The sequence below is a fragment of the Lepidochelys kempii genome, chromosome 8, assembly GCF_965140285.1.
Source record: "Lepidochelys kempii isolate rLepKem1 chromosome 8, rLepKem1.hap1, whole genome shotgun sequence".
NCBI classification, from domain to species: domain Eukaryota; kingdom Metazoa; phylum Chordata; order Testudines; family Cheloniidae; genus Lepidochelys; species Lepidochelys kempii.
In genome coordinates this window covers 65821271-65843018 of record NC_136387.1, presented here as the reverse complement: position 1 = coordinate 65843018, position 21748 = coordinate 65821271, and the positions used below count along the sequence as shown (strand labels likewise).

At 36.8% G+C, this 21748-nt stretch overlaps 2 protein-coding genes across 3 annotated transcripts in view; both read left to right on the top strand.

The window, feature by feature from the left end:
* DDX59 (DEAD-box helicase 59) overlaps positions 1–2469 on the top strand; it is a 69785-nt gene extending 67316 nt beyond the window's left edge. Inside the window, exon 9 of the mRNA XM_073356794.1 lies at positions 2444–2469. Within this exon, the coding sequence (XP_073212895.1) occupies positions 2444–2454 (11 nt within the window). The 3' untranslated portion in view covers positions 2455–2469. The remainder of the gene's footprint in view (positions 1–2443) is intronic.
* Positions 2470–2550: 81 nt separating this feature from the next.
* Positions 2551–21748, top strand: part of KIF14 (kinesin family member 14) — a 106986-nt gene continuing 87788 nt past the window's right edge. For both annotated transcript variants that reach the window (XM_073356780.1, XM_073356779.2), the window contains exons 1-10: positions 2551–3730; positions 4437–4691; positions 7620–7707; positions 13058–13156; positions 15622–15674; positions 16128–16158; positions 16759–16866; positions 18017–18133; positions 18587–18705; positions 20438–20610. In XM_073356780.1, the coding sequence (XP_073212881.1) occupies positions 2574–3730; positions 4437–4691; positions 7620–7707; positions 13058–13156; positions 15622–15674; positions 16128–16158; positions 16759–16866; positions 18017–18133; positions 18587–18705; positions 20438–20610 (2200 nt within the window). In that variant the 5' untranslated portion in view covers positions 2551–2573. The remainder of the gene's footprint in view (positions 3731–4436; positions 4692–7619; positions 7708–13057; positions 13157–15621; positions 15675–16127; positions 16159–16758; positions 16867–18016; positions 18134–18586; positions 18706–20437; positions 20611–21748) is intronic.

Here is a 21748-nt window from a genome sequence, read left to right as displayed (position 1 = left end):
CACCTTAGAGACTAACCAATTTATTTGAGCATGAGCTTTCGTGAGCTACAGCTCTCAAATCTCTTTGTTGTGCAAACTCCAAATACTATAGAAGTAGTTTCTCACATCAAGCTGATGGCTGGCTAATAGGTTTTGTTTTGGCATTTTACTCTCTTTGCAGCATTTGAGCTATGTAAACTTTGTCCTGTAATGAAAAGTGCAGAACTGGAGAGAGCAATTAACTATAGGAAGAAAATTAAGGTTTTTCTCACTATCAAATTAAAAAACAAAAACCACAGTTAAAAAGGGATGGATTTTAAACTTTTAGTCTTAACCAACCCTGCTATCATGTCAACCTTCCTCACTCTCTGTATACAGCCCATCCACCTCAAAGATATATTAGCAATATATTTAGATAGAATACAAAATACATGTTGATAAAATACTCTTTGGCCTGTGTTGCTAGGTAAAATATCTGCAATTTTCAAAGGGACCTAAGGGAGTTAGGCATCCAGCTCATATTGACTTTTAATAGCAGTTGGACACCTAAGGTGGTTGTGCCTCTTTGAAATTCCAGGTGATACATCTGGATGATTGAAGGCACTATATAATCAGATCACACCTAAAATGTTGCATAATCAGGAGTGACACACATCTGAGTGTGTCTGATCTGTCAAATCTATGTGGTAACTTACATCATGGACCCCAACACTATAGTGCTTGAGTGCCTCCTGAGTCTTTTAAAAAATAGAAAAAACAAAAATTGTCTACCTTTGCCATCCTAGGAGACATAGCTTGATTAATTGGAGGCGTTTTTTTTCCCTTCTCTGTTGTGTATGTGTGTGGGACATAGGGAGGGGGAAATAAGCTATATAGATCTGCATTTGATTCTGAACATAGTATAGTTACTAGTCATTCTTATTTTTTCTGGTTGTGAATTGCCTCAAGTACTCCTTTTCTTTCAGTCTAGGTACAGTTCCTGTAAAAGATCTGCTTCCTACATTCACAGGCTTCCTCCTTTTGATTGATAGTGCCAGTGGAATTTAGATGTGGGAAAATATGATAGCGGGAGAGGCAGTTTCTTAGGTTGCTAGAGGTCATTCCATGGAGGACTTTGACTATCAGGAGAAGAGCCCTTAAATTGGATTTTCTTCAACTGGAAACTGGTGTAAAGAGTAGAGCAACAGGGTGACATGCCCATGGTGACCAGTGTTACTAAGTTGGACTACTGCATTTTGTACCATCTGGACCTTGTTTAGGATCTGTGTTTAATTTTTAGGATACATCTACACTACTCAAAGAGGTGTGATTGTAGCTCATGTAGTCGTACCCACAATAGCTTTAATCTAGCTAACACGGCTAAGAGCAGCTGTGAAGAAGTGGTGCTATTGGCTTCAGAATGGGCTGTCTAAACCTGCCCAGAACCCTGGGTACCTACTTGTGTTCCTAGCCTGTGCTGAAGCCTGCATCACTGCATCTTCCCTGCTATTTTTAGTGAACTAGCTAGATGAGTAGCTCTCAACCTTTCCAGATAACTGTACCACTTTCAGGCATCTGATTTGTTACACCTCACTTAAAACCTCCTTGCTTACAAAATCAGACATAAAAATACTAAGTGTCACAGCACATGATTACTGAAAAATTGCTTACTTTCTCCTTTTTACCATATAATTATAAAAAAATCAATTGGACTATAAATATTTTACTTACATTTCAGTGTATAGTATATAGAGCAGTTGAAACAAGTCATATGAAAGTTTAGTTTGTACTGACTTCGCTAGTGGTTTTTATGTCATCTGTTGTAAAACTAGGCAAATATCTAGATGTGTTGATGTACACCCTGGAAGACCTCTGCGTACCCCCAAGTGTACACGTACCCCTGGTTGAGAACCATTGAGCTAAATTAAAGCTGATACAGGTATGCCTACTTGAGCTTCAAATTATACCTCCGATTGCAGTGTAGACATTCTCTTAGACGTGAATTGCAAAAATCACAATTTGTCACAAATGTGTGACTCACTCTAGCCAAACCTGCATCCAATAGGGCAGGAGTTCTCAAACTGGGGGTTGGGACCCCTCAGGAGGTCATAAGGTTATTATGAGGGGGTCGCGAGCTGTCAGCCGCCACCCCAAACCCTGCTTTGCCTTGAGCATTTATAATGGTGTTAAATATATAAAAAAGTGGTTTTAATTCATAAGGGGGGGTTGCACTCAGAGGCTTGCTATGTGAAAGGGGTCACCAGTATAAAAGTTTGCACCTCACCCTATTGCAATGATTCTCAATGTTGTGGCCAGTAGCATTTTAATCAAATGTGTGTTTTGTGTGTGAGGTAGAAGGGGGGGATATCATTTACTTTAAACATTAGACTGAATATATATTACCCAACAAAGGACTTGAATACATTGTAGTAAAAATAACTTGCATTCTTCAGGATAAAAATAAATGTTTGCTTTACTTTTACAGATTCCATGTAAAAGCTGGATGGTGGCTCACTTGATTGTAGAGAAGATAAAATTAAAAATCAAGTTAATCTCTCAGGAAATGCTTGGGTGTATATTTTAAATCCTAAAATTAAAACGTGCTTGAAGCCAAAATGCCCATATACACAGTTCCTACTAGAAACCACACGGATGTGCTTGGTGTTTCTTCTTTCCAAAACAATCCTCCACAAAATACCTTTCCTAAAAGCAACAGGTTTGGACAGCAGCTTAAATCACAGGGACCAGAAAATGAAAAAGATAATTCTCTCTCTCTCTCTCTGACTAAGACCAAAGAAATAAATAGGACCTATGTGATTTCTGCCTGTAAAAATGCAGGTGATACTTCAGTTACATTTAAACCTGAAGGTAGGTTAACTCTCCAGAGAAGAACTGGAGCAAGCAAAATATCCACTTCTATTGATAAACAGTTGGAGAAGAACACAGCACAAGACGTTGAAAATACCCAAACAGATGGAAGACTTACCCTGCAGCGACGTATGCGGACTGGATCAATAGAGAAACATAAAACCAATAAGAACAGTGAACCTGGGACAGAAAATAGTGATTTTGTTGTTGCACAGACAAACAACAAAAATGTATTTCCACCAGGCATTAGTACTAACAACACCCATTACATTAAATCTAGTACTCAGTTAGTTGAAGGTCAGATGAATGGAAAGAGATGCTCTGATCTGAAAAATAAAGATTCCCTTGCTAATCTTAATGGTTCAAGTGGAAATGAGAATAGTAAATGTTTGAAATATAGGACAACTATTGCTGATGCCAAAATTCAAAATGATGTTCCTAGATCAGCACATTTAATAGCAACAAAACTTGTTAACAGGACCCCAGGTGTAAAGCTGAATGAAAAAGATAATTTTAATGAACTGACTAGAAAGGAAAGGATAGGAAATTCAGTTGCTAAATATGGCAGTTTGGAAAGACAAAGAACACCTAGGAACGGTGGTACAACAGAAGGAATAAAGGCTACACCAATGCGTGGAACTCTTCAGGATGCCAAAAGTCCAGCTTCGTCTACTCTTAAGAACAGGACTCCTTGTCTTCAAGTTACACAGAAAAAGAACACCAATGCATCCAACTCTTTGTCCATAAGTAGAAGTGCCAGGGCAGAAGAGAGTCAAATATTTATGCAACCTGCTGCACTTAAAATAAAAACTGTAGCTCAGAACACTTGCACAGACGAAAATCCTCTCAAAGAAGAAAACAGTAAAGTGACTGTGGCTGTGCGAGTAAGGCCCTTCAGTGACAGGTTAGTAATCAACTGTTTTCAGAGATTGATTTGGACAGTTTAAAATAGTTTCTACAGTATATGTTCAAAAGAATCGTTATTATCTTGGTAGAAGCGATGTAATATAATTTTTAATTTGTTAGTTATGTTTAACTGCTAAAGTTTCCTGAATCATTTCAGTTGATCTACTAGGCAAACAGTTACAGTGCATAGTTAGAAAGGATGTAGCAAGTATTTTATTTAACCATATTAAAAATCTTCAGCTTTATTTTAAAGTCAATCTTTCATTTTAGCGTAGGTCTATTTTATACACTGAGCTGAATTAAATGTGTGGTATCATAAACAACCTTTTTATACATATCAGGTAGGCAGTATGGTCCTTCTATTAAAGATGTTCATTCGATTGACACATAATGTATGTGAAAAGATCTGATTTCTTTCTAAATAAAGAAAAAAAAATTAAAAAGCACATTAATGTAGTTCAGGCTAGGATGGGCAACCACTGGTAGAAAATGTTATAGGTCACTGCTCCATGTAAAAGACTTGTTTATTTTTTTTCTGCAAAATTAAACAGTTCTTTCTTAGATGATAATGTTCTACATAAAGGTAAAACACCTTGGCTCTTTAGAAAATAATTGATCACAAAATAGATTGAGTTGACCACCATAACATACTTTGTTTTTAATGTTACATTTATCTGTAAAGTTTGTTTTTGTGTCTTATGCAGAGAGAGAAAAGAAAAAGCATCCCAAGTGGTCTCAATGAGTGGCCAGGAGACAGTCGTGCGACATCCAGAAACAAAACAAGTGTACGACTTCATTTATGACTTTTCATTCTGGTCTTTTGACCACTGTCATCCTAACTTTGCCAGCCAGAAGACGATATATAAGGCATTGGCAGTACCGCTCCTAGAAAGAGCCTTTGAGGGATACAACACCTGTCTTTTTGCTTATGGACAGACTGGTTCTGGAAAATCATATACGTAAGTTTCATTGCAAGTGTTATAATTTGGAAATGTTTCTGTTGGAGCCGAATTTATAAATCACCTGGGTTTGCTAAAAGAGGCCTAATTTAAATAGGCTTGTAAATGATTGAGTTGTTAAGCTTTTGAAAATCTGCTATTTAACACTTATAATAGAAATTAAGATAATCAGAGCTGGACAAATACTATTAATTGAATATGTTATTATGCTATTATTTCAAGGGCTATGTTACTTCCATTGTTTGATCTAATGAATTCAAGTCTGGGGCACTTGGTTCAGCTAAAGCAGAATTAATATTGTTTGGCTGGGCAATATTGAGAAAACCATACTGAAAAAAATGTTATCTTAAAAGCAGTAACAAACATTTGCCAGAAGCTGTGAATGAGCGACAGGGGATGGATCACTTGATGATTACCTGTTGTGTTCATTCCCTCTGGGGCACCTGGCACTGGCCACTATCGGAAGACAGGATACTGGGCTAAATGGACCTTTGGTCTGACCCAGTAGGGCCATTCGTATGTTCTTAAATGTATGTCTTCTAAGGATCTTCAATTTGAATTCCAGCGTTGTATGTGTAATAAAATCAAACATGTATCAATGTGCCTAGAGGATATTAATAGCACTTGGCAGGCAGCTTTATCAAACCCACAGAGGCTTTAGTCCAGAAATGCCTCAAACCCCAAAAGATTCTTCTTTACATAGTAATGTGGGATTATCAGAAGAGGTCAGCACTGGCTTAACTTGGCTCCCAGTGAAGTTAATGGGAACTTTTAGGTTAAGGTTAAGGCTGAGTGCTTCTGAAAATCCCACCCTTTTTGTTTGTTGTAGTTTAACAATTTTTTGTGAAATGGACATCATAGCGAGCGTGCTGCTTACTAAAGAAGCCCTATAAGCAGAAATAGTTACGTCTATAGTTTCTCAGGAATGAAAGGAAGGAATGTTGTAAGGTGATCCTGATCTTCTTTTTAAAAAACACACACTCCCTCACCCCCCAATATTTAATCTAAAGGAAGTCAATGGGAATTTTATTTTAAAGAGACCTTTTCAACTGGAAATCTAGTAAATTTTTTTAAAAAAAGTTTCACATATGTATCTCCCACTGACTTCCTCAGCCCATTTTTGTGGTTTTACAGTCAAATGTTAGGCTGTCTTCACTAGAAATGCTGCAACAGCGCCACAATAGTACTTCAGTGTAGACACTTGCTACAGCGACGGGAGGGGTTCTTCTGTCACTTCAGTTAATCGACCTCCCAGAGAGATGATAGCTTGGTGAACAGAAGAATTCTTCTGTTGACCTAGTGCTGTCTATAATGGGGGTTAGGTCAGCTTAACTTTTAGTGCAGTCTTAGTCTATGCAAAGTTTTGGCAACATAGTTATATTGGCTAGGGGCTGTTTTTTGTTTTTCAATACTTTTAGACCGGCAAAACCCCCGACGTAGATGCAACTCGGTGTAGATGCAAAAAAACTACAACTGTTGGCACATGCTGCACCTACAGTAGAGGTTCTGCTGAGATAGCTGTGCCAGTATAGCTAGATCAGCCAAGCATTTGTAGTGTAGACAAGCCTCAAGTTTGCCTAACTCTTTTTCTTTTTTTGTAAAGTATTTTTACTGTCTTTAACACCCAAATCTTCTGCAAACACCCACGCATCAATCCAGAGAAATGGACTACAAGGGAAGAGTAAAAATGACTACATGCGAAATACTGCCAAATGCACAAAGTAAACAAATGGGGGGGGGGGATTATTTTTCCGCTAAACTTTTCCTGTTATAATTGTCTTGAGCTGTTGTTTGCAGAAGTTGTAACTGAAAATATTTAGACAGAAGTGTGTTTTTTTTTTTTTAATTTTTGTCATTCTTTTGAAAACCCAATTTTGACTTGCAGTATTTAGTAAAGGTGGACTAAAACAGACACATTCAGTACTTTCTATAGTATAAAATTGTCATATTTCTAGCATCCTTCTTAAAAGCTTAAAAATGACTTGTTCTCTCCCAACTGTCATTTTTCTCTCTGGCAAACATTGATTTGTACCTCTCTGTACTAGGCTTCACAGTTCTCAGATGTTGGCACAACACTTGTGCGGGACTTCGATTAATTTATGATTCCTCTATTGCATAGCTCTTCAGTAGAAGTATACAAGATGCTGTACTTCCTACTTGAACAATAACTACTCTATGTGATTTTTTTTTTAAACAAGTTTTTCAGTAGCTATGTAGGGGAGGAGAATGAAGAGGACAGTACTCATTTTCATGTTAAACAAGGTCACATTTTACAGCGTTTTAATGTTTGACATAAACTAGTACTGTGCTGGGATTGTAGTTTCAGAACAGATTTCTTTTTACTACTGCAGCTATGAATGTAAACATTTACTAGCTGAGTTAATGGCTGTTTTTTTCAAATTGAAACTGAAATTAAATTGAACTAAAGATGCAAAACTCAAATCAAGAAGGGTATGAACTGGAGATAATGAGGTGATTAGTATCGGAACAACTATGCCAGATTTATTTTTGAACAAACTTGTGATTTTCAAGTGAATTGGCCTCTATGCATTGATTTTTATAAATGTTGGTATACTTTGAAATGTGTTAAGTATGACTTTTTCATAAAATTAGTAGTAATGAGTTCAAGAAGTTGGACTGGTAGACAGGACTTTAAAGGGAGGCCCATAAACTTCAATTTGGAGTCTGAGGATAAATTGGTTTGTATATACCAGGTCAGGTATCGATAACTTTTTTTCATGAGAAAAAAAAAGTCTTTGATTTGTTTCTATAATTATTTGTATAATTTAGAAATGCATCTGGGATTTGAACTGTAATATGGTCTTAACTACAACATAATTAATATTTACATTAGGCAGATAAATGTAAACATCATCTTTTAAAAAACTACGTGTGTGTGTGTGTGTATACATTCTTTTGTAATTACAGGATGATGGGATTTGGTGAAGAACTAGGAATAATTCCAAGATTTTGTGAAGATCTTTTTACTCAAATAGCACAAATGGACACACAACAGGTATTGTGTCAGAAAGCTTATTTCTATTGTGGATGTATTGTATTAGAGTATATTGTTATCAAGGATTTTGATATTAATTCCTATCATTCTACTCTTTAGTGCTATTTTACTTCCTCCTAGTTTCTGTACTCTGCTGCTGCTTTAAATTTTGTTTTTGCTAAAACTGACAAGTAACGTTCTCTAGACAATCCAAATAATATATTGTGCTATAGTCCCATATCAGGAATAATGCAAAAAGAAATTTATACATACTATTGGTACCGTACCAAAAGGCTAGGTATTATTTTATATATACTTTTTGTATGTAAAAGATAAAAATTTACAGAAAAAGGGGTAAATAAAAATCCTAGCAGATCTGGTGTTGATGTATAAAAATGAAACTCAGTAATAACTGTTAACGATATAGCCTAATGGTAACAATTTTTACTCTATTTAAAAACAAACATTCCTCCTCTCAACTTTTCTGATTCTGAAATTTTGAGAGATTTAAGAGATCCGCAGTGTAAATGGCAGAGGTTATTCTGGGTTTCCCTCTCCCTAGTCTTGGCAATGTCTTACTATTGGACAAGTCCGCACTGTATAGCGGCCTTCTTGTTTACTCAGAGCATAGCTTATTTAATGTCAAGACCTCCGTTTTCTTGCTATGGTATGTGCCATTGAAAAGACAAATATGCAATCCTTTCCTAACTTAATGAATGTAAGCCCTTCTTCATTAATATTACTTTTGGGATAAACACAGGTGAGCATAATATGAAAAAAGGAAACCATGAAAAAGAACCAAAGTTTGAACAATTAGATGAACTGTCTCTGGTTATATTAGTTATTGTGAAGTCATCTTTTAATTCACATAAAGCTCCGTGATTACTTAAGAACAATCTTTTAGGCCTGATCTACGCACACTTTTTGTATCCGTGTATGTGACTCTTTTACAAAAATAGTTATACTGACACAACCCCTAGAGTGGCTGTAGTTATCAGTGTAAAGGTTTCAGAGTGATAGCCATGTTAGTCTGTAACAGCAAAAAAAACTAGGAGTACTTCTGGCACCTTAGAGACTAACAAATTTATTTGGCTTGCCCTCTAAGGTGTCAGAAGTAGTCCTAGTTTTTTTTTAATCAGTGTAAAGGTGTCTCATACTGGAGTATAACTTATTCCCCTTCCCATATGGGAATAGCTGTACCATTATAAGCACCTTTATACTGATAAAATTGCATGCCCACTAATGGGGTTGTACCATTTTAGCTAATTGTATTATCATAGTGCCTAAGGGCCCTAGTTATCAACCATTGTGCTAGGGCCTGTGCAAATGCAAAACATAAAGACAGAGAGCTTGCAACCTAAATATAAGACATTCGATGGATAAAGACATACTAGCAGAGGAGTACAAGGAAACAGTGAGACAATACTAGCTGAATGATAGGCAGTGGTGTTGGTACACCAGCATCTTAACTCCTGTCAAGATTTTTGTAGGTATCAAGACAAAAGAACATTTAAAGGAGGTATTTCAAGGAGGATAATTAGATAGCTTTGTGGATGGGGGTGGGTTGGCTGTGAAGGGCCTTCAAAGTGAAAACAAGTAGCTTATGTCTGATGTGATAGAGGAGAAGGGAAGACAGTGAAAGGATGTAAAAAGAGAGGTGACAGTTTCAAAGTGCTGAACTAGGAAAGTGATCTTTGCAGCAGAATTCTAAATGGATATCAGTGCGGCAAGATTGCATTTGTCATATCCAGAGAAAAGGATGTTGTACTAATTGAGATGCAAGTTGACAGCCTGGATGAATGTTTTAGCTTTGTGGATGGATGAGAAGCTATACCTTAGATGTTATGTAGAAAGAATTGGCAAGATTGAGACACAGCCTGGTTGTGAAAATCTGAGAAAGGTCCAAGTCGAAGATGACACCTGGAGCATGGGCCTGATCGATAGGACAGGCAAGCTGGTGGTGGTGTCTACAGTGATTGTAAAAGAAAATCATGTGTGGTGGGAGATTAAGAGCTCTTTTAGCCATGTTGAACTTGATCTGACAGCTGGATATCCATGAGGAGATATCAGAGACAGGCTAAGATTTTAGTTTGGACAGAAGGAGACAGGCCTGTGGTTGAGAGACCTGAGGGTCATCAGCACAAAGATGCTGATAGAACTTGTATTTACAGATGAGATTATACAAAAATAAGATTTAGAGGGAGCAAAGGGGACCAAGGACAGAGCCCCGTGGGAACACGGAAGGGGGGATGAGGGGCATACTTTAAAGAACACACAGAAGGTGCAAATAGAAAGGTAGGAGAATAACAGGGAGAGTAAAGTTTCATAGAAGCCAAGGCAGGACAAGACTGCAAGAAGAGCCTGGTTGACTATTTCAAAGTCGGCTGACAGGTCAAGGAGAATGAGGATGGTGTACTGGTTCTGAGATTTGGCTAAGAAGAGGTAACTGGAGACTTTGGCGAGAGCAAGGTCAGCGGAGTTTTGAGGGCAGAAGCTGGATTGAAGGTGGTATAAGATGGAATTGGAGAAGAGGAACTCCAGGCAGTGATTGTAGACAGTGTGTTCAATGAATTTACAGATGAAAGGAATGGTAGTTGGAAAGACAAGTAGGATTAAAGGTGGTGGTTTTTTTTTTTTTTAAGATGGGAAAGACTAAAGCATGCTTGTATAACTTTTGTGTTTAGGCAAGCACTTACTTTTAGTTGATCTACTGAATCCACAGTTGGAAGAGCATTCCATAAAGTCTTTAGGCCCTCAAGCATGGATTCATTATCCAAAGAAAAAGTGGCAAAAAGTAGAGTCCCAGAGCGCAGATAGAAACTTGGAGGACAAAGATAAAATGCAAGCTTTGTCCCAAAGTTTCTCTCAATACTCAGGTACATCATATATGTTTGGTACAGTAACTTGCATGGTCAAATGGAGACAGCCTTTCAGTTGTTTGAAGTTCAGCACCTCAAATGTGTTTTATCATACAGTTTATATGGGTGATATCCTTCAGTATAATAACCTTTTCGATTTCTCAGGACAACAAATGGCTGTTTGTTGTTTTGTTTTTGTTCCTCTATGATACCTTGTTTGCTTCTTTCAGGAAAGGATCAATTATAATTTAGCGGGAAGTTTTTTCAATACTCCATATTGGAGCCTATGTTATAAACCTAGAAGGCAACATTGTTACATCTGTTGCATTGGTGCTACCTAGAGTAATGTATCGGGGTGGCCATGTTAGTCTGCATCCGCAAAAACAACAAGGAGTCCGGTGGCACCTTAAAGACTAACAGATTTATTTGGGCATAAGCTTTTGTGGGTAAAAAACCCACTTCTTCAGACGCATGGATTGAAAATTACAGATGCAGGCATTATTATACATTTGTAAGGTAACTCCCTTCTCCATGTGTAATAATGCCTGCATCTGTAATTTTCACTCCATGCATCTGAAGAAGTGGGTTTTTTACCCATGAAAGCTTATGCCCAAATAAATCTTAGTCTTTAAGGTGCCACCAGATTCTTCGTTGTTTTTCTAGAGTAATGTAGGTCATGCCGGCTGAAGAAAGCAGTTGCATATGCTGGAGTTTGTGGAAGAGCAGGACAGTCCCATTATTCCAAGTTAGCATGTTGGAAATGATGCTAAAGCTGAATTGTTTGGTGAGCCAAAAACCATTTCAAGGAGAAAAATTGTGGTGCTCATGTGGAGAGGAACATTTATCAGATGGAGAGATCAACAAGCAAGAAATGAGCCAAACTGAAGCATCTGCAATTAGTTGGAAACACGTACTACAGCTTCTATAATTTTGCTTTGGAATCTTTGTAAGGAAGTCTAGCAGAAGGGTCACCAGGGTTGTTGAGCAGGTTAAGATGCATTCAGACAATGGCTAATCTGTATGTGGTTGTGATGGCAACTTGGTATGTATACACCGTGTATACCTATGCTTTCTAGAGAGAAGGATGGTTTGGGGTTTTGTTGAGTGATTCTTATCACAAGAAGTTCCTCCAGAGATGTGCTTTTCTTGTTTTTATGGTTACTGGGATTCAGGCTTTGCTAAGATTGAATTCCTAATAATTTGGTAGAGAGCGCTGGTTTTTGGTATTGTACTTCTTTTTTACCTAGACCAGAGAGCCTGAGAGAGGACTGAGACAACTAAATCTTACCTTGCTACAAATACAAGATACTGTCCTTGGTAAGAATGGTATGGATGCTCCCTAGAAAGAATGTTTTGAATCTTTTTCTTCAATTTATAAATCTGATTTTTGAAAGTTTATTGAAGGAGATATTAAATGTAAAACAGAGGGACATCTGGCTTATTTCACATCTTATTTGATGTTATTGTCCACATATGTAAAGATAAATTAGAGATCAAGAACATGTAATTGCTTTCTTATAGGACAGAAAAGGCTGCATACAAGTGTTTGGTGACTAAATTTTGCTGATTATAAAATAGTGAGGGTAATTTTGAGTGAAGTTTATACAGGAAGGTTTCTTTGTTTTAACTTGCTTAAATTTCTTTATCTATTGCCAAAGTATTCAGCACATCAGCATACATAAATATATTGGTATTCACAGCTACGAAGCTTATAAATCATTTTGCTTTACTGTGAGGCACAGAAGTTATAAAAGTTTTGTTAGGCATTGAGGAATCTAAGTAGTATACGGCTGAATTTAGCAATAAAGAGTATCAAATTATAGTTTCTAATGAATGCCAATAGAGTGGATATAAGTGACTGTCTATGCTTATGTGCTGTGAATAAGTGATTCTGTTGCCATAAATCATCTAAGTTCTATTTTTCTCTGTATTGTCATTGTTTTACTTCAGTCTTCTTTGCTCCTTAAACAATACATTTCAATTTTATAAATACTATAGGAGTCTGGGAAGGGGTGAGTACTATCATGGAAAAATCCTCATTCAATAAATTAAGATAATTGTGGATACCAGTTATGACAATGCATGTCCCTTTTCTGAGGCAAGGTAAAAAATCACCTAAGTGTGCCAGCTCCACCAGTCAGAATCTTTATTTCATGTATTGTATTTATCATACTGTGGAAGCTTAGTCCATAAAAGAATATGGGACTCCTGCAGGAGTGAATAAAACTTTTTTTAATGTATTAGAAGCACAATGTTGACATGTCATTTTTTTTATTATTTTTTTTTAAATCTCAGAAATTTCACAGCTGTGGAAAGCAGTGGATAGAATTGTAATAAGTTTGTATACTTAAGATTTCTTGTCTAGGATCTTGCTGCTGTTGGAAGAGGACTTCAAAATGAAAGCTTGCACCGGTGGTGTAGAATACCTGCAGCTTCCATTAAATGTGTTGGCTGGAAATGACAAAAGAAGTCTGGCAGAATATCTGACTCATATTTATTTTTTTTTAAATTAGATTTTGTACCATTTTGAAATGAGCTATTTTGAAGTCTACAATGAGAAAATTCATGATTTGCTCATCTTTAAAGCTGAAAATGGACAGAAGAAACAACCTGTAAGTTACTACTCATAATATAGACACTTAATATATCTGTCAATATACAAGATGTAGTGGCACCTGTCTCCTAACTGGAAGGATATGGTAAGCTTCCTGTCAGGCAAGCTTGGAAGTTGTTGTATAGGTAGATTATGTAGCAATATTGTTGTGTGATAAGCAAGAAGAAAGAAATGAGCACATCTCCTAATATTTTACCTTTGTTATAAATGCTCCTACTAAATAAGAGTTACAGAGAAGATGGTACACACATTGGACTGCTATGAAGCATCTTTAGCTATGTACTCAGTGCCTAGAATTTATACTGGTACGAATTTTAAAAATACATTGTTATGCCAGTTTCAATAAAATATTGTCAAATTATAAGGTAGTTTTTAGATTTAAGGTTGTTAAATATTAACTGAGTAATATTTTGCAGACTAAATTTTATTTTTCTCCACTACTGCATGACCAAAAAGTTTTCAGCGATAAAATGAAGAAACATACACTGATTTTGGGAGTCTTGGTTCACCCAAATGCTTTTACTAATCTGTCCACCTTTCTGCTACTGATATTGATGATGCCCCTGCATAGAAGAAGTTAAAAACAGAGCCAGGGTTATTTCTAATTAAAGTAACATTGTGAGAAAGCTGGAATCTGCAGATAGGGCTTTAATTTAATTTTGCCCATCAGTCTTCCTCCAAGTGGAGGAATTTACTTTTTTGAGGATTGCTCTCTGAATGCCTTCTTTGTAGGGAGGGTTGCCATCCCTCTAGGATTAATACCTGGAGACTCTAGGACAAAGATTAATCATTAATTAAAGATTGTCATGTGATGAAACTTCCAGGAGTACGTCCAATCAGAATTGGCAACCCTACTTCATACCAAATTAGTTGAAGCTGATAGCATCTGAAAGAAACAGACAATTAATCCCTTCCCCAAAATTGTGATTTGATACATTGATTTTTCTATCTATCATTTCCCTAACTCCAATTCTAGGATTTTGGGGGTTTTTTCTCTTTTTTTGGTCCTTGTCTACATTTACATTTTGGGGTTTCTCATGTATACCTTCCCCTGCCCCCCTGCTTTGGAGGAGCAGAGCAGAGGTCTCTGCTTGATACAGACTTCAGCCCTAAAGCTGTGTTTTAAGTAGGATTTAAAGGTGTGACTTTAGATTGAGTAGCTAATTAATTCCTTTTGAAACTCTATGGAGGCAAGGCAAGTTGCTAAATTACTAAATTGTGTTAAAGAACAACTTGTCCTAGAAGGCATTTGTTAGATTGGTTTAGCTAATATGATCTAATAACACACCTTTAAATCCTAGTGTACATAAACCCTAAGGCTTTGTCTTAACTAAAAAAAAATGTGTTTTACGTTGAGAGAGATCTTGGTGTAAAATCTTAGTGGAGACAAGGTACAGGTAATTTTCACATTGATGTAGCTGGTCAAGATCAGTCTTATTTTTCCCCTACCTAATATTGACTTTGACCAGCTACACTGGCATAAAAACGACAATGCCTTGCTTCCACTAGGATTTTACATCAAGATAGTTACCTTGATGTAAAAACACACCTCTTTGCAGTGAAGATGTAGCACTATGGAGTGGGGCTGGGGAAAGCAGAACGGTGAAAGAAAGTTTAGAAGGAAGCATTGAACAAATTGAGATCAAAGGGGAAAAACAAACATGAAAGAGGACAATTCAGGTTCTTGTGCTGCCAGTAAAAGCAGAAGATCATAAACAGATAAGAGAGAGAGAGTAAATTAAATGACAGGAGTGGGGGAAAAACAAAACAAAGAGGAGAGGGAGATTACTAAACCAAGAAATGCTGAAGAGAAGAAGAGCCCACTACCCCCCCCCAATACACAGCACTTATTAGTGAAATGCATTCATTTATATGCAGCACTTTTTTATTCTAGTTCTCTGCAGAGCACCCTACGGCTCTATTAAATTGGGAGGGTTAGGTTGGATGGTGATTTTGGCAGAATACGTTTGCTGATGGACTTGGGCTAAATTTCTGTTAAGTCTTGGGCAGGTAATTAAGTGTGCAGGTATTTTTAAAACTTCAGTGTAAAAGTAGTAAAGAGAGTTTATAGCAAATCCCAGTTATGAATTTTCCTCAATTTTATTTTGTCCACACATTGTTACATCTTCGGTTCTATCTGGTAAGTAACAGTATATTCCAGTTTGTAACCTATTTTGGCCTGGTTATTTTTGTAATTGAGAACTCATTTTCAGTTATCCTGGTAAAATAAAGGTTTTATTATTCTTGTAATGATGTTACTCTGGAGCATTTATTGAATTTTTTTTGTAAGACCTCCCACCCACCCACCCCCCAAAAAAACCCTTCATACCATGCCATGTAGAAAAATCATTTTTCACTTATATTTTCATTAGTTTTTTTTTTACTTTTAAGAGATGGTTGCATAATGGTTATGACAAATTCATATATTTGAATCGCTTTTTCTTTTACAATTATTCTCAACAGCTCCGTGTTAGAGAACATCCAGTATTGGGGCCATATGTGGAAGACTTGACAGCGTAAGCCTTAACTATTGTAATTCTAGTAAATACATTGGCCTCATATGGCCATATGCTAGTTATTGTTCTTATGCCCTTGTGCAGTACCATTGACTTAATAAAGGCTCTGCAGATGTAAAGGTCAACCCTAGCAGGATTGGGCAGGACCCTTTATTTTGCAAAGACTTGCACACATGCTTAACTTTATGAACTGTAAATAATCTCATGGAGGCCATGGAAACTGCTCAGTGAGTAAAGTTAAGCACATGTAAATCTTTGCCGAATCAAGGCCTAAGATCCTGCCCAATCTCGCTGGGGTAGACACTTAGGCTTGTATGGTGCCTCGATGAAGTTCAGCTTTAGTGTATGTATTTGTCTATAACTCAGTAAATTTTTTCAAAAATTAAACCATTAATGACTTTTGTAGAAACAAAATGAACTGGTTTGAACTAGAACTATTTATTTGTTTTATAGGAACATGGTCAGTTCTTATTCTGATATCCAGGTAAGATGATGATGATGAAGTTTTTAAGTAATAAAAATCAGTCTTCTAATAGCTGTAAGTAAAAATCTTTCTCTTGCCTCATGATTGCTCCTTTCTTCACTCCTGAATGCTTGTTTTCAGTGATGATAAACATGAGCTTACAAAGCCTAGTCTGTTAGCCTATGACATCTTATCTGATCTTGCAGCTGATTACGTGTGGGCAGACCCTTGTGCCCAGGTGAAATTACTTGCAGGATTGGGGCCTAAACTTCTCATTTTAATTTCTCATTTAAGTTTAGACAAAAGTAGTAGTGGTTCCATTTTTCCTTGTGGTAACACCAAGGTCTCAAAAAGTTTGCCCCATTTTGACCCCTGTGTTCAGAGGAGGAAAAAAAGTATCAATAATGCTCAAAACATTGATTAATGTTGGCATCCTACATAATTTACATCCCCAAAGTATTTTGTGGGCTACCAAAATTTTCCTTTTAGTGGCCCACGCTACTGCTAATACCAGCATGTAGATACAGTATATTTGTTCATTTTTGCAGAGCTCTTTAAACTTTTGTTAGCTGTTCACAGAATCCTTTCGCTTAATATCCTGTCTCTTATCTCTATTATCAGAGTTGGCTTGAGCTAGGAAATAAACAGAGAGCAACTGCTGCCACAGGCATGAATGACAAGAGCTCTAGATCTCATTCTGTCTTCTCCCTCGTGATGACACAGACAAAGGTATAGAGTACCTTTTTTTTTCTTTTTAATCATTGCAATAATGTAGTGGTAGAAAATTCAATTATTGTGTGCTGCCTAGAAAAGAATGAAGTAGGGGAGGGTTGTGTTAAATATACTGGGCTGAATAAAGAAGTAGTAGTCCTGCTTTCTAAGTAGCCAGGTCTGGTTTATTTTATATACTCACAGTACTATTTTTTTTTAAAATGCACATTGTAAACATGTCTGAGTCATACTGTAAACTTTTCAGGACACTGCTTTTCTAATGTTTCTGCACTATATATACTTATTGCACTATAGAAATATGTTCATGGTTCAGTTATAGCAAGGGGAGAAAATTCTATAATACACAGTTTTGAATGTTTATGTCCCAGTGATGTCTCCAACATACCTGACCTGGGTCAGAGATAGGATAATGCAAAGTGTTCCAGGGACTGTTAAACGAGAAGCTACTGAAACACACCTGTGCACTCAGGTCAGTGGCACCTATCCCTAGCAGACATGAGTCTGCTCTTCCACCCTATCAGTTTGTATATAGGAGACAGAGACCCTCCACAAAGAGACGAGGGTGGAGAAGAAGGCGAAGTAGAGCTCTTCCCAAGTCTATGGGCCTCCAATTTTTCCTCCCACAGATTTTTTTTTCCCTGATTTTCCTCAGTTGCTGCCATCACCATGCTTTGCTCTGTCTTCCCCATCAGGGCATGTAGGTCAGTGTCCTTTTCATTCACCAGTGGTTTAGTCTTGCACCAGTGGAAGTCAAAGACAACTTCTAGTGATTTCGATGGGTGCTGGATTGAAGCCCAAGTGAGTAGTAGTCCTGATACGCTCCCGAGCTGAGGTACCAAAATGTACTTCTAGGCTGCCTTTCACTTTTTACGAATTTTCCTTGTGCAGGTGTGCTACTGGAAATCCTCAGGTGTTTGTCTCTGATACTATTTACTATCCTCGCCTTACTCCTTTTCTTGTTGCAAGTTATAGTATATCTTAAATGAGACTCTCATTAAAAAAATAAAATGAGAAAATGTTTAACATATTGTTTAAAAGTGAATAGTGTGATAGATTTGACTCTTCACGGGGTTTTTATTTTGGTGATGAGTCATAGAAAAACATTTAATTTTGCAGACTAAGTACAGTAATCTCTTTTTTTCTCTAGACGGAATTTGTGGAAGGAGAAGAGCATGATCATAGGATTACCAGTCGCATAAATCTAATAGATCTAGCAGGCAGTGAACGCTGCTCTCCAACTCAGATCAGTGAAGAGAGGCTGAAGGTAAACTGCATTTATAGTTTTGTGACATATGGTTTGTCCCAAAGAGTACAGTGTTGTGAGGCCATGAAATGAAAATGCTTTAGGTCTACACTTGTAAGAGAAGATCTATTGGTCTCAATGTTGAATGAATCTTGATGTAACGGTGTCTTTTGCATTGCTGCTCTGGTCTTTTCACAAGACTGGAAAAAAATGTCTGTAGTGTCTGCTGAATATTCTGTACTATTCATAGTTAAATTTAACTTCTTGCTTTAGTTGCTTAGCAGTTTCACTGTTTAAAATGTATATGTATGTAAATTATTATCAATCTGAGTCTCAATCACAGGTTCAGTTCAGTTCACAGGAGAATGCTGCTAGCCTGCTAGCAATTTGCCCATTTAAAAAAAAAATCTAAGTTGTAATATTTTATGTTCAGAATGAGGCTGTGCATTTATTTTTATTTCTGCTTTTATATAGGAGGGCGTGAGTATTAATAAATCACTGCTGACTCTGGGGAAAGTTATTTCTGCGCTTTCTGAGCAATCGCAGAACAGAAAGAGAGCTTTCATTCCTTATCGGGAATCTGTCCTTACGTGGTATGTATATTTCATGAAGAGCTACTGTAAAGTAATCTTGGTTCTGTGGAAAACAAAAAAATGAGACTTTTAGCAGACTGTAGATTCATGCATCCGTAGACTCTCACTTCTATAAATTGTATGAAATAACTATTGGATGAAGTAACGTAAACTTGAAAAATATTTTTATTTTCATGTTCTGCTAATTGTGGGTGCGTTTGAGGACTGGTATATTCTTCCTCGGTGGTTCTGTACTGTATATGAAGAAATGTGTTTCTGATGCCTTTTCTTCTCTTAACAGTGCCCTCATCTCTCTGCTGTTCCCTTTTTCTTCTGACTCTGAAGAGACTGCTTTCACATTTTTAGCATCTGTTGAATACTAAAATTCCACAAGAGAGGAAACAATCTCCTATTCCCTGCCTATATTCTGTTATTTGCTGGCCTTGCCTTTTTGGCTCCATGATGGTTCTTTCTCTCTTAAAGACAGATTTTTCAGCAGGTTGCTGGCCTGATCGAACTAGTGACGGGTGGACATGTCACACTAGGCACAGAGTGCATGAGAGGACACATGGGTGGGACTCTGTGGTCTTGATCCCATCTCTGCCTCCCAGCAGCCAGAATCCGTCCTCTCTCCTTGACACAGCTCTCTCTCAGCCCTCATCACTGGCACTGAACTATTCCACAGTGTCATGCACCTGGGAATCGGCTAATTTTTTTAAGATTAAGGACAAACCCTAAAACTATGAATTCCTGGTCAGCTGAGTAGTTCTTACAATACCATTCATCTGTCTCCTATAGATCAGCGGTAGAGGCAAGTGGCCTGGGGGCTTATGCATGCCTGACACCTGAGTTTATTTTAGTCAGAATAGGGCTTTCTGTAAATAAAGGACTTTAGTTTCCATTTCTTCATTCTGGCAACTGTCATAAATACTAAATGTGGAGTGGGAAAAATGTAAAAAGGCACAGGGAGAGAAGCTTTTTTTAATTCAGGAATGGAAAAGAACTTGGGCAAAGTAAAAACTATTTCTCCTTCCGCATTCCCCTCTCATTGTCCACTCTGTAGCTAGGTGTACTGTCTTGCAAATTACTCTAAGAACTAGAATTTGTTGGCAAATTTAGATGAGAAGGCAACAAGGATTGTGTAATTTGGTATGAGATCATCATGAGATAGAAAGTTAATGCTATTAGAACTTGCTGGGGAATGTCATCTGAATTATAGACTATTTAAATCCATTTTAATGCAGTTTTGTCACTAAAAAATGAAAGCATCATGTTGATTGCACCAAAAATTGATTTATGACCTATTCCCATAACTCTTAAAACATATTCATCTAAAATCTTCCATAGTGTTGGTACACCAGTGAAAATATAAACAAAGGCAGGCATGTTTTTTCTGCTATATTTAGGCATTTGCGATCGATGCTTTCCAAAAAAAGGAGGGCATAAATGGAAAGCAAAGAAATGCTTGTATGTAAGAGTGTCTATGGTTTGTAAGAGTCTTAAAGTATAATAGGGTGAAGTTATTTAGGTGTATAAGTAGTTGATTGAATTTTCTCTAAGTATAAGAAAAACTTGTTGTGTATCTATAAGCAGGAACAGGCTCATGTTCTGGATTTGGATATCTGGTTGAAAATCATCTTGAAATAAATAGTAAATCACACAGGATTTTTTTGTATTTAATCCCTTATGAACTCTGAGAAGTTAATTTGGTTTTTATGGTGGAAATAATTGTTTCATTTTCTTATCAATGAAGGTTATTAAAGGAAAGTCTTGGTGGAAATTCAAAAACGACCATGATTGCCACAGTAAGCCCTGCTGCCAGCAATGTAGAGGAAACCCTTAGCACTCTTAGATATGCTAAACAAGCTCGTTTGATAATCAACACTGCCAAAGTAAATGAAGATGTGAATGCTAAATTAATTAGAGGTAAGGTGGGATTTTTTTATTTGCAAGCATTTTTAACTTAATTGTTTGATAGATGTTGATATTAATACCCTCTTGTAATGACTGACAGCATATTTGAGGTTTATTCATTTTAACATTAAGAGTTTTCTAAATAACTGGCTTTAAATAATTTACAGGCCTACTCATACTTTTAAACTGGAGATACTCTTTTCTTTGATACAGTTTCAAAAACTTTTACATATCAGTGTTTTTTATAGGTTGTTTTGTTTCTGAGCTTGAACCTATACCCTGTTTACAGTAATTAGGTACCGTATATATATTTGAATGTACACAATCGTATAGATATCACAGCATCCAGTTAAATGTGTTAATTTCAGTTGTGCATTCAAGCAAACCTAAGTTTTCCTTCCCTTTATTTTTGTTTATGAAACAAGGAAATTAACCTTAGTTTTTTTACATGTAATTCAACATTATGATTGTGATTTTAAATAAGAGTCAGGAAATTCAGTACGATTCCTACAGCGATACACACTATAGTACATGAGTGAAAGGTGGTCAAATTAAAGATGGATTTCCTAAGGTCTGTACACTTAAAAATCTTAGCTATAATGTTGCTTTTACATAGTCAGATTGTGATATACTCACACATGATAAAGAGCACCGTACTGCACTAGTAGTCATTGAAATCAATGGTACTACTAAATTGCTATGCTGTGTGAACAAGGAGATAAAATTCTGGACCTTAATTCTCCACACAAAATAGTTTTATTGTTCCAGCTGAGTGGGGTCAGTAGCAACCTGCTTAGACACATGCTATTGTACTCTTTTATTTAGGACATTGTTGTATTTTGTAGACTGTAAGTGTTCATTCAACCTGAAGTTTCCCTTTTGAAGAGAAATAGCTTCTCTGGCATTTAGTCGTATAGTGCTAACTGAAAATGGAAGAGGAAAGTCTTTTCTTGCAGAAAAGTGGAGTCAGACAGATTTACTATTATAATTCAGACTGACTGAAGATCATGAAATAATTTAGAGCTGCATATATAATCATTGTATTACCTGTGGGGAACATTAGTATTGCAGCCAATAGGCAAGTGCAGATTAACTTGCAGTCGTATTAGAGATGAGTACTAAGAGTAGTGTTGTAGTAACTGGGGTGTAA